Genomic DNA, 13,840 nt, shown 5'->3' with positions numbered 1-13,840 from the left:
ATAGATCTCCAATATGCTAGCTGGAGCTCACGTTTCTCACTGAACAACAGAAAGTAGGAAAGTGGTAGCTCTGTAAGAGGAAATGAAAGAGAAGAGGAGGCATTACAGCTGTTCATTTGTTATGATGTGTTGAGTGTTTATTATAAAATTGGTTAAGACTACACTTCATCACTTCAAGCTACACTTTTTATTACATTTTTTCTAAAAATTAGGCACTTTAGTTTACTTAAATTTAGAATTTATTATTTGAATAGTTATTATTTATTATCCCTCCAGTTTGATGTGAAAACTGACTGAAATATTATTTGATTTGACAGTCTGTTGGTCACTAAAAACATGTGTTGATACAACTATAGGTTATTGTACTGAATGATAACGCAAGTTCGTCGTTTTGATGTTCCGGACCTTTGCTTCAGGAAATTTTCTCTAACTAGACCTCTTTGAAATCTAATTGAATACCCCTGTTTTATATTTTCCTCTAATCAGCTGTAAGTGGATGGTCAAAGCTAAAGCTTTGTTTTATGAACATCTTGTCTTGTCAAATATTCAGATTTTCAACCCAGCAGCATAGCGGCATCTCACTGTGGTCTAACTTCACCTTTAACTTCATGAGCTTTGTATTTATTTTCAAGGTAAACAATCACAACACATGAGGACGGACTGGCTTTTATGTGAAGTGATTATTAATTGTGTCAGTGCTTCAAAGACTTATGTAAAGGAACAAAAGTCTCCTGTTTTCAGTAAACACTACAGATTACATGAACAATTAGAGGATTGGCTATAGCCTGCAAGAAAAACATGTGAATAGAGGTATGCAGTAATAGTGCCTGGCCAGAGGTGGGTATAAGCAGGGCAGGCCCTGACAGTGTAGGGGCCCAAGGCAAGATTTTATATTGGCATTATTTTTGAGCATTAAACACTTAATTTCCTGCCTTCTCAGCATCAGTTAATGGTGATAATGTCTTTATTTATTTAAAGGGAAAACACAAAATTCAGGTGACAGCTGAAAATTTAAAAAATTAATAGAGTATAATGTAATAAACCTCTTAGGCAGTCTGTAGCTATTGCCTTGTAGACAAACTCATTTAATAAAATCCCTGTTGAGTCAACACAAATGATTTAGTCTTCCCTCCTTTTAAGTGTCTTTTGTTTGGGGAAATAACCTCTTTAAATGTGCATGTGGCACATTTTCACCTCAATGAGAAATTAATTCATTTTAATGCAGTTAGAAACTCCTGGACTTTAATAGCTCATGTGTTTCAGCAGGTTTTCTTCTCATGTTTAAAACTTCTGCACATTCAGAATCTCTCGCACGTATAAGTGTTCTCTGACATGTCCAGACGAAGTTGGTAATATTACGAGACTAACGTCATAACGTCATAACTTCATTAGAATTCATAATATTTTTACTACCTGCCCTAATACTTTGCTGCTCATTAGCCTGGGTTATTGCTTGGCTATCAGGCCATCTTACAAACACATCTTACAAACTGGATAAGACAAGCAGGTGGAAATTGAAGCTAAGTGAAACACTTGTGATCAGGCAGAAATCTCACCAGAAATCAATACACATATTAACTTCACCACCTCCGACAAATTGCATCTCAGAGTCCCAAACAGAGCAAGCTTGCACCTCAGTTTTTATGTTTCAATATTGCAAAACTACCATACTACTTTCACAATCTGGCTGCAACTCGCTGCAGTTTGCAATAGCGTTGCAACACAAAGGAGGCTAACCCTACCTGCTAGCCAGCTAGTTAGCGACCGGAAGCGCTACTAGCACCCCCTGATATTTTGTGCACTAGGCATCAACCTATGTCGCCTATGCCATGTGCCGGCCCTGGGTACACATATATATATGGCAGATACCATACACTCTCAGCTCTCTTATGCACCTTGTTTCCAGACTCAGTAGGCAGCTGTTTTTAGCAAAAAAGCCCTGAAATTGTGAGCGAGGGATCCAGAGTTCTACGGAAGAGCAGGGCAGACAGGCAGCAGAGAAGTAGGCAAAAAGAATCCAGGGAGGAATGAATTAACGTGAGGCACAGGAAATACAAGGTCAGGCAGGGGCAGAAAGCAACATGAAAAAGGTAGCACAACTAGAAATAGAGCCGCAGGTTGATATACAGCGGAGTCTCATTACTGGATGGAACACAGGTGTGTAGCTACATGCAACTGGAGGACTATGATTGGACCACATACAGACAGATGGGGTGCTTATCAAGTCTCTTAATTGCATCCACGTTTCCCTCACTTGCCTCTTTTCCTTAAACCATGTGAGGAAAGAAGAAACGAACGGAAATATGTTGAAATGAGACATCCTTTCCTCCACGTGAAGCAACATCCATTTCTGATGACGGCGGCAGCTGATCACAGCTGGATCAGCCGTCAGTCAGCTTTAACAGCTGTCGAGACTTTTAATGGAGTTTGTGTCTGCACATATGTGCACTGTGCTAATACTAATAAAGTCTCACAGTTAAGACTCCAGAGCAGCATGATTTCTCTCTCAAGCTGTTACCTGTTTAACAAACACCTGCACATGAATAACAACCTGCATTCTGCATTTACACTGTGTACTGTGTCCTGCTCAGAGGAATAGGAGTTGTTACTACTGGCAGAATGAGTTTATATTATTTATTCATTATTTTCATCTGTATTTGTTGATATTCCGATTGTGAATTGAATAACCCAGAATATGATCATGGTGTCTTTTGAACATTGGAAATGATTTATTAGGCTAAATGCCTTTGGTGTTAAAGACCGGGGTTCGATTCCCACTGCTCCTCAGAGCACAAATAAGAGCTTTGGGACGGCCTGTGAGATGGCTAACCAGAACAAGGACTGAGGAGCCGAGGATACGAGAAATAAGACATTTGTAAGTGGACTGCGGGAAAGAGTGGGAAAAAAAGTTTGAGTCGGAGGAAGAGAGAGTTCTTCGTTTCACCTGCAAGTAAACTTCTCAGTTGGCTCTATTTTGCTACACGCCATTTGCATTATCTGTGAATGTCTGCAAGTTTCTGGATCTATATGTTTGTGCAGGGACCTTTATGCCCCAATCTGGCAGGCAAGCACTTCTCCCTGGTTAAACACTATCCGACAACAAGCTCTGCTAATGCCCTTCATCAGGAAAACCACAGAGGTGAGCATATGATCTACATATTCAGTGTTTCCCCTAGGATGGAGTTGGAGCAGTGGAGGTAAGCAAAATTAGATTAATGTTTTCCAATAAAAAATATGTAATTTGACATCATATTGGGCCATTAATTTTTACCATATCTCTGAACAAATAGTTGGAAAAGCTAGAGCAGATAATAAATAAACAACAGCCAAAGATCAGTCTACTGGAGGAACTACAACCTTTAGATCTGGAGAAAGTAATTTGGTCGGTTCTGTTGCTCCACAGTGATTTTACAGTGATGGCACAGCATGTTTTGGGCATCACCCCTAAGAATTAACGGCAGGAAAACCCTGTTAATGTGACCTCAGAATCATTATAGATACGACTGTTCATGTTTGCCTTTTGTGTCTTCATTTTACAGCTTCTGACATTTATCTGCAGACATTAATATAAAAAATAGGCAACATGAGAAACCTCCTCCCTTCTGAGGTGCATTTTATTTGCACATTAAAATCTTAAAAGGACTATTTTGCATCACTAGTTAGCTTTACTAACCTCAGCTCCTCCAGTCACCTCCGTCCTTTCTTTTCCAAAACCACTTTTTCAGACTGAAAACTGAAAAATAATTGAATCAGTCTGTCCAGGACAGAGCTGCAGGCTATGTCAGTTTAGTCGAAGTTTGTACCTGAGGTTCTCAACATTGGACAAGTAGGCAGTAATAAAATACAGCCTCCAGTTACTTTCTATAAATTGAGCTAATGTTAAGTTACATAGCAGCTATGTAGCTTAACATTAGAAGCTGCTCAGCTGCGCGGTCTAAAGGGGAGGGGAGATGTTAGCTAACTTAGCGCTAACCGGCTTCACTTTTCCAGCAGGTGGGAAACAACAGACTTTTCTTGGTCTTGAGAAGCCGACACACTGTAACAGACACCGTACATTTACTGCCAGAATATTTTCCTCCTCTCGCTTTCACCGTTACTTTCTGCCGCTCGGACAATCAAACACTCGCTGCGCACCTCCTGATTCAGAGTTACGCTGCTCTTAAAACACCATCTGTCACGTATGTTCTGCATAGAATGAGGAGACGAAGCGAGCCGAGCATTGACTGATGCCGTGCTGCACAGTGTGCGAGTGAAAACATTTGTAGCGTATAGTTTAATGATCGTGGGCAGCGGTGCGCCGCTGCTGAATGCATATAGAGGAAACCCTGATATTCCTGCCGACCATGAGTGTGCATTGAAGCAGTTTTCCATACAGATTTAGATAACAGCAACCACACTTACAGACGGATGAATATCCACTGACAGTTGTTCTATCTATCTATGGATCACACGATTGTAAGTTTGATCATCACATCATATAACAAATCATGTTAAGGATCCCTTATCCAAAGCATTTAGAGGAAAACCAAAGGGCTAACATACAACACACCAGTTACCATAAAGAAAGGCACTACTTCTTTTTTCTTCAGGGGAGAGCTGTGTTACTCTGATAAATGGGGATTATTATCCAGTTTGGCACAAGCAAGTCAGCCAATGGTCTGACCAATTTAGGTACTGTCGTTTGTAATATGGGTCAGTGGTAAATAGAGATTACCGCACTAGGTCGACTGACTCATCATTGTGTCAGATTTGTGTGTCACATACAGTGGGCCTCACTGGAGCCAGTGTTGTGTGTCAGATTTTCAAGTTGGCAAAAGCCATGAATCGAATGTAATCACAGTTGTTACTGAACTGACACAGAAATCTGAGGTCACAAGAGGACTGCTCTAAGGCTCGACAGTTTTGTTCCCATTTTCCTGCCATCAACATACAGTACACTATGGACTGAAAGGAGTGAGAAAAGTCCAATGTTACAGAGAACGATGTGGAGGAGGGAGCATCCTTAAACTGATGAATGAGAGTCAGCAGTGGCTACTGTCCAGCACAGTAACCTGTGGAAATGGACACAATAGTGCAGGCAATGTTAGGTTTTAGTAAGACTGAGGGCCGGGGTGCGGATACAGAACACTCAAAGCCTGTCAAAGTAAAGAGTTTATTCACAAAGGACTAGTACAAAATGATAGTGGGTGAGATGTGAGCAGGGGCAGGCAGTCCTGGGCAGGGGCAATCCGCTCTCCTAGACATCCTCCAAGCAGGCCAAATGACAGCGGACTCGGCAACTTGAAAAAGGAGATAAACAAAAAACATTAATCTGGGTTCAGGCAGAGACACACTGGAAACAGACTAAACGCTCAGGAAACAAGCTGGCCTGAAGTACTCAACCAAGTTATGGCTAGGAATAATCTGGCGACGAGTCATCTTAAGACCAGGTGTAGATGAGGATTGGCAACAGGTGTGTAGCCTTGCCGGGCGACCAGCTCCCTGCCAAGGGAAAGACAAACCCACACACGCCCACAGAATACCACAGGAAAAGAAAACAAAGGAAGCAACCTCCAACTGTCACAGGACCAACTGTGACAGGCAACATATGAAATCCCTGTTTCAGGGATTGCAAACAAATAGGAAATGTCAGATTTGGTGTCCAAATCAGAAATTAAAGACTTCTCTCTATCAAAAATTCTATCAAAAAGTACTGACCTGGTATTTTAAATCTCCAAAAAGCTCCCAGTGTGCCTGTGTTCATGCCCCCCATGCAGTCCCATTTTCAGTGGCTCCTGTGGTCTTCAAAAAGGTCAAAGGCAGGTCAAAATAATTGAAAAGTAAAAAAGGAAAGTAATTTTTGAAAACCACAAGTAGTGCCAAACACTTCACCTGACCTGGTTTATGGTTCCCCAGGGAGAAAAGCAAAATAGTGCATTCCAACTTTGGGCATCACACTGTGAGTGTGATTTTAAGTTAGGCCAAAGATGATCATAATTATAGACTAACTAACAAAGAAATCAGCCTGGAATTGCCTCCCAATCCATTAAAGGGTCAGTTCACCCAAATTACAAAAATATATTTTTCTTGCTATCCTCAGTGGTACCTTTCCATGTAGATAATTTTGGGTTTTGCACAGTTAACTGTGGGAAATTGGAGTCTTAAATAGCAATGCTTAGGTTAGCATCCCCCATGAATTAATCTGTGAAGAAATTATGTAGAAACTGGATTTTCAAAATTAACATATATGTGTTTCTCAGTTTGCATCAAAGTGGTGGTCTGACAGACCAACTTACCAACATTGCTGCCCACGGTACCACGCTGCTAGCTAGCTAAAGAGCTCTTTTTCCAGGGCATTGGCAAATGTCTCATTTAAAATGTTCTTTAAATGTTATTACTACAATTGAACCATAGGAAGACATTGATTTTTATATTTTAGCCTTAAAAACCTCTGGAATACCAAACTGGACTCTGTATTCTGTTGCTTCCATTATTGATGATGATGGCAATGGTACACTTGAATATGTGTCATGGTGAGAAATGTATAAGGTGACACAACGTGCAGTCCAGAACACACATAGTTTTTATACTGAACATGTGAAATGTGTCTTCAGTGATTTCAGATAATAACTTTTTATTACTCACACTGCTGCTCCACATGAGAGGGCTTTTAGTCCATCACTTTTTTACTTAATTATGTCCACTTTATTAACGTGCAAGGCTATATGCACTTCTGAAATGAAATGAAAGTATCCCCACCTGTTTTTTTTCTCTTCATAAAATAAATCTGTGTCACTATGTCACTCGATCACGTATATGTAGGTCAGTGTGCTGTGTGTGTTCATTTTCCCCCACAAGGACGAGCTACAGGGTAAACCATTTGTTAAACTCAGTTTTAAAAATGGTCTTTTTAAAGGGTCTTATATTTGACTTTACTACTTTATTCATCACTGACTATATCCTCAATCAATCACTTCTTTAAAAAATCCAGTTTAACTCCTCTTTGTTCTTCGCTGGCAGTCAGGGAGCTGATTTTTTGCTTCAGTCCAGCAGTTGTATTTCTTTTGTATATAGTATATTTCCCTAATACCCCTCATCTGTTTGAGACAGATGGCCTGAATCGGTTACTTCACTGAGAAGTGATTCACTTATCCAATACATATCATGTTATACACACAATATATAACCTAACCCATCCATCCTGCTCTTTTTCAGATTCAGATTCAGCCTTGGTATCTTCTTGATGTTTAAAGAATTCTGCCATTAAAAACCTGAACATTACAAATAGCCTTGGCATACCCCTTGTTTTCACAAAGTAGATACTTTTAAGACCTATTTTAATTTACAATTTAAGTCACATGATGACATACTCATAAATATTATCTCAACTCTGATGTAACCAAAGGTATGAAAAGCCACTTGCGTCTAATATTTGCTGAAAAAATTTAATCCATGGTGATATGTTCTAGTAATATACAAATTAAATAAACAGTTGTTCGGTTTAGCTTTCTTTCCTTCCCCTTTAACAAACTCCCCCAGTAACCATTAACTCTTGTTTTAATACCAATACATAGTGGGTGTCTTCCTAACTCCCCGTATATCATATTATTAAAATGTCAACTTATAAGTTGACATTTTAACTTTTTTAACTAATGCATACCTGAATATTTTCAGCTGTAACCTCTCTTGCTATCTTCTCAGAACCCCCAATGCTTCACATACACACAACATAACAGATATCACAAGCCTATCAAAGTTGGTAAATCAACATAGCTCAAGAGGCATGTTCAGCTCCTTACAGCCAAATGAACTAAATCAACAATTAAATACAGCACCCCAGGTATTTAAAACCATGAACAATTTCGAATTCACCATGACAGAGGAATTGATAGTTCCACACATCAGTTTTATGGTGGCCAAATATTTTAACTTTTTCAGCACCAGAAGTTTTGCTACTATTTATACTCAACTTCCATTTTTACAAAAACAACACGTTTATTAATCGCTTTTTGAAGTCCTTTTGCTGTAGCCATAATGATAGGGTCATCTGCATACATACATACATACATACTAATACCATGAGTTTAGTATAATAAATACTAATAATAGTAATGTAACTCTAACTCTAATGTAACTCTCTCCCTCTCTCTTCAGTGGTGCCAGTCCTGTTGGTCTCGTCCTGACTGCCATAGTAGCTGTGGCTTATAAGGTGGCAATAAGATTTGAGGGGTAAGTATTATGCACCCCGACACAGTGAAATCTGTCACTCACCAGCAGTTTGAAACAGCAGGGGACCAAAAATCCTTCCCTGTTGAATTCCTATATAAACTCTTGTAACGCTATGCGTCTATCTCCCCACAAACTAGTGCTCCTCATTGGTACTCTAGATTCCTTGTAAGCAAGACTCAACCCAGGACCCAAGGCCAGGTCCAAATTATATTCAGTCTGATTGGGTCTTGGGTCCATTGAATTGCTACAGATCTTGGGTGTGTCAATATGTCTTAGGCCTTGTACTTGTCATTTCACATGTCTCAAATCCCGAAAAAATCCAGATGTGATTTGATAAATTTTTGTAATGCCAAGCCACATTTATGTGTGTTCGTTGGCCATATCACAAATCTGATTGCATCCATCTTGGTTTTCCGGGTTACACACAAATCTCTGTAAGCCCAGAACCAGCCCAGAGAGTGGTGGGAACGCACCTGACACTGTTTGGTAACTGCCAAAAATGCCAAAAGATGAACTTGAGCACTTTATCAGTTAGTTACGACTATGAGCTGTTAGCGATAACATCTACCTAGTTATCAAACACACATTCAAAAATACACAATACGGTCTAAGAATGAGACAGGCATCATCTTCACAGGCCTTCATTCATGCCGCTTGCTCACCTATGCAGATCATTTAGTGGTTGCACTGATCCGGGATCAGATAAATGCTACAACAGCTAGCTATCTGATCATCCCAAGATGTATGAAGTGACTAAGTGTAACTTATTTAAATTCTAGAGTAAATATTTGTTCTGAGGATATGCCACTTAAACCGCAAGCCATTAGGAAAATGACGTACCATTCTACTCCCAACCCTTTTTCCTCCTCTCTTGTGTTTTATTTTCATCTCCATTTATTAAGCACAATATTCATTCATTTTGCCAAAAGCTGAGATGGACAAAAAAGGTAGAGGTGAACAGATTTTTTTTTCACCCGTTAAAAGCCTTGTTGGTCAGCCTCATGGTCATCCATGGCAATTACAAGATAAGACCTAAAAAACAGTTATGAGCGACCTACTTTTGGTCATCTGTTTGTCTGTGTGCAGAAATACACACACCCGCATGCACACAGAAATACACAAACATGCTGCGACTGCATAAGCCAGTCACAAATGAGGCAGAGCTCAGTATGAAAGCAGCTGCTGTGTGCAGGCAGAGCTGGGGGGGGGACGCGCTGTGTGCACACGTGTCATCTTCAGAGCAGGTGTATAGGTGTTTGTTTGTATGTACCTGTGTTAACTGTGCAGCTGTCCTTTGCATTATATGTACAGAACCAGATACATAGCAGCATAAAAGCATATGATTCAAATGTGCAACAATGGAACACATATGCAAATGGTTATACATAAACACATCATACTTTGTGCTAACTCACTATATTGAGGACGCCGTAATAAACAAAAGATTCACCAGGATAGGAGTAGCAAGACACATGATGGAGAATGGTAGAGATACGTCACAACTTACTGACCTACATTTATCACATACAAAACTCTCAAGCAGACACACGCAGTAGTGTTTACCAATCCAAATTCAAATCAAGTGTTGGAAGGAAAAGGTTCAGCCAGCTTTGTCTTTCAGAATGGCTTCATTTGCCCATAGAGTCTCGACTCGGAAGCATACTTTTCTGAAAATGTCACTCATTAACACACGCTGTGAATGACAGCGCAGGTGTACACGTTGCTTTGTCAATTTCCAACAGCGCCAATTCACAATTGTGTCATTTAGCCCGAAACTGTGAATTGAGGGAAAGGCAGGTGCCATATTTGACCTCACACTGTGACTGGGAAAAGATCCATATGCTATATTTAACTTTTGCCTCTGGCAAAGATTCTGAATGATCTCATTTAGTTAAACTGTGTGAAGACAGCAAGGTGTCCAGTTGGATATTACCTCGCACAGTGATTGGAATGAGAAAAGGCACCAATGGGATAGATGCAGGAACCACACTGCAAGTTCAGACAATGCCTCTTATCTTTTTTAGCTCATAATCACCTGGGATAGAAAGTGAGGTACAGGGGTGAAAGCTGACTTTTAATCCCTTGCCATCTATTATGAAATCCCTAGAGGAAACTCAAAAGGCTCATTTTGGTGCCTTAGGCTTGACTTTCTCTTATGCCCTTATGACGCTTGATCTATTCATAGCCAAATAATTTAATTATACATTATCTGGTCTGGGTGGATGTGTTGTCATCAACAAAGCATAGTCAGTTAATGAGTGTGTTCACGTACTACAGTCCCTGAGTCGTATGCTGGCTTTAATAATATTTAGAATGTAATGTGATAAGAAATGGGCAAGTGGGCAAATTACTGAGTAAGCACCGATCAGAGGCATCATTTTACTGATGATATCACTTCTCACAAAGTATTTTACAGTATTTTTAAACTACAAAATACAAAACACTAGGTATTTTGATACAAAATATGAAACCATTTCTGTCAACCCTATCAAATACAAATTGCAAAATCCTATTTTATATTTAGTAGAAATATGTAGTTTAAATGCATGTAACATAAATAGTGCCTATCCCTGGCTATAGCCTTATTAAGTAATTTTGGTACATGAAATAATTTACACACAATTTCTTCCTTCTCTTTGGCCCCTCCAGCTGGTGGCCCCCACATAGCCACGCTTGCGATCATGCACTCAGGATACTACAGGTAGCAAAGGCTAACATGCATCCTTCAATCGCCTGCACACTTTTCAAATGTGTCTAGTGATTCAGAGGTCAGGTGTCAGCAAGTGCCAAGGAAGTGTGGGCCCCCTGACAACAACTCCCCCTCTCATCTATTAAGGCTGTTATTTTCCAAATTCCCTCAATTACACACAAGTAACAGAGCTGCTGTTCTCCATTATAGCTGTCAGTGTAATATGGGGGTGCAATACATTGTTTTGCGTACAACAGAGAGGTGGAACGTGTGCAGACACAAGGCATCTTCCTATCATTCACACACACACACACACACACACACACTCAAGCTCTCTCACGGTTCAAAACACACACGCGGTCCTGGCACAGAGTGGTACGGCGTTCCAGTTTCTGATTTATTGTCCCATTTTATGTTTGTTCTGCTGTATTTACAGACCATTCACTGAACAGATCTATCAGGAGAGGAGTCAGCGGCGCAAGCATGAATAATCACCTCCCTCGTAGGCGCTCCCTGCTCCCGGTTTGGCTGAAGATTCTCGTCCTGTCACGAGGACAGGCAGACTGTACGAGGGGCAGACTTCCCAACAGACCTTGACCGTTACTCCACCTCCGGTGTGGACTGAAGCTGCAGTCACAGTGTAGCTGACAGTGTTTCTTTTTTGATTTTGTTTTCCGCTCTTCAAATGAATGTGGAAGCTACATTTTCTGATGTAAGCACATGGTTATGATGTACTTAATTGGTCAAGGGTGCTTATTCACTTTCTTGTTGAGAATCAGGTGAGAATATTGACAACACTCTCATGTTTGTGAGTTAAGAATGGAGATAGATTCAGAAGGTGATTAACTTAGCGTAGCTTTGCCATGACTGTTGTTCATCAAGAAACAGTTCCAGTCTTTATGCTGAGCTAGGCTGACCTCCATTCAGCTCCGTGATGAACACACAGACATGGGAGTGGTATCAATCTTCTCGAAAGTAAACAGATACCATTCCCAAGATGTCATGTAATTCCTTTAAAGCTGTGATAGGATAGATTTCTACTGCATGTACAGTAAAAACACACCCACTCACCACCACCACAAACCTAAATCATAAAGAAGAAATAAAAAAAAAAACCATCCACCTTAATGTAGACACTATATGCAATGCTTAAATGTCAAATTCATCAGGTCAGGTAATGTCACTGGACAGACATTTCGGCTTAGGTTGGTGTAAATGATGCAGAGCAAAATACCAGCTTAAAAGAGCAAACTTTGCAGAGAAAGTTTGACACATCAGTGCTGATGGCTGAACCTGTTAACCACCTCCACCTCAGCGGATGACATGAAGAAATAGAAATTCAAGAAAATTTTAGTAAAAAAAAATATTGCTCTTGCTCAGAGGTAGAACTCCAATAGATAGATCCCATAGCTTTGTTCCATTGAGATGCATCGTTGACCCATGTCAAAAACTCCTATCATTTTAATGACTTCTGTGATGTTGATGTCATTCCATCTATTTCCTTTCCAGATGCATTGCTTTGACAACACAAACAGCATTTTGGCCAACAGACACAGGTACCCTTGACATAAAATGGTGCAACTGGCTCCATATCACGATATTCGTAAGATATACAAAGACTGAAAGCACAGGTCGCCCGATGTCAGCTGGGATTGGCTCGAGCCCCCCGCGACTCTGTGAATTGGGTAAGCAGTTGACGTTTTTTCGACGATGTTTTTCACCAGTTCATTACAAGTTCTCAATTAATCTCAAATGCTTATGCAATTCTTAAACAAACCCACATTTGATGAAGGCACTGTGCTACATTTGATGACGTAACTGTTTTGAACGCGACAACACTTGGAACAGCTGGTGTGAGTGAAATGTCCCTGGTGTCCTTCAAAGCAGAACAAAAGATTTAAAGGAGTTGAGGAGGGTCACGAAGACCTCAGTGTAGCGATTTTGTTCAGAGGAAAACTGTAGATCTGGTTTTTATTCTACAAAAAAACAACACAAATGTTAGATAGCCTTCAACACTGCCATTGTTGTTGAAACCACAGATGTCATGTAACACACTGTTATTCAATGGTATGCACGGGTTTTTCTATGTGATCTCTTTCAAATGTACCTATGCAAACTATTCCAAACTGAAGAACACACACGACCTGGTGATGTACTCTGTGTGCTGATAGCATTTTATTTATGTAATAAAAGAGTAAGTCATGGTTCGCAGAACTGGCCTCTCTTTGTGTCTCAAGAAATCACGCCTGCTAATGGATGCACTTAAGGCAGCACTTCAGTACATCTGCCTCCTACAGGCAGATGTCACATAATTAAGCTTTCTTTGCATGAGTCAGGAAAATTAGGAAAAGTGCCACTTTTTTTTATGATCGCAGCAAGGAGTACTAATGCAGCTCCTGTGATAAATTATTAATTTGATTGGTTTGAGTAACTAACGCTTTATAATGCAGTACACAAAATTGGGTGTAGTTTCTCAGGTACAAATCAGAAACAACCTGACAATTAATGAATGGTTAACAACTTACTTACAGTTTTTCACAATTGCCAAGACACATTTCTTGAAATCTTCATCTGTTTTCTCAAAACTTTACACACAAAACTTTCTTCTTTAAACTACATTCACAAAACTTCTGGCAAAATCAAACAATCACCTCAAAAACATGTGGTCTGTGCTCAAAATCAAACAATGCTTTCAAAACATAAACCCACCCAGTCAATAGGGAAAACACTACAGAGCATTCTTTAGACACTACATCTAAAAATTTAAAACACAGTGTCCAGGGCATGTAATTACAGAATTTTTTTTTGCATATAGGAAACAAATTTTCCAATTTAAAAAAGTATAGTAATCAAAACCAAATCAAATAGTAATCAGTACAGTAAATATATAGTATACTGTAAGGACAAGTAAATGCAAGTAATACAGTATTGAATCTGTATATT

The 13,840-nt window shown here is 39.8% G+C and overlaps 1 protein-coding gene across 1 annotated transcript in view; it reads left to right on the top strand.

Annotated features, from left to right (window-relative positions):
- The window catches only part of pemt (phosphatidylethanolamine N-methyltransferase), a 23,420-nt gene extending 10,312 nt beyond the window's left edge, over window positions 1-13,108 (top strand). Inside the window, exons 3-4 of the mRNA XM_046069271.1 lie at window positions 8,134-8,208; window positions 11,334-13,108. Of these exons, the coding sequence (XP_045925227.1) occupies window positions 8,134-8,208; window positions 11,334-11,388 (130 nt within the window). The 3' untranslated portion in view covers window positions 11,389-13,108. The remainder of the gene's footprint in view (window positions 1-8,133; window positions 8,209-11,333) is intronic.
- The last annotated feature ends 732 nt before the right edge of the window (window positions 13,109-13,840 follow it).

Source organism: Micropterus dolomieu, linkage group LG14 (assembly GCF_021292245.1).
Source record: "Micropterus dolomieu isolate WLL.071019.BEF.003 ecotype Adirondacks linkage group LG14, ASM2129224v1, whole genome shotgun sequence".
Taxonomy (NCBI): domain Eukaryota; kingdom Metazoa; phylum Chordata; class Actinopteri; order Centrarchiformes; family Centrarchidae; genus Micropterus; species Micropterus dolomieu.
Note: the sequence above shows the minus strand (reverse complement) of the source record. Positions and strands in the feature narration are given on the sequence as shown.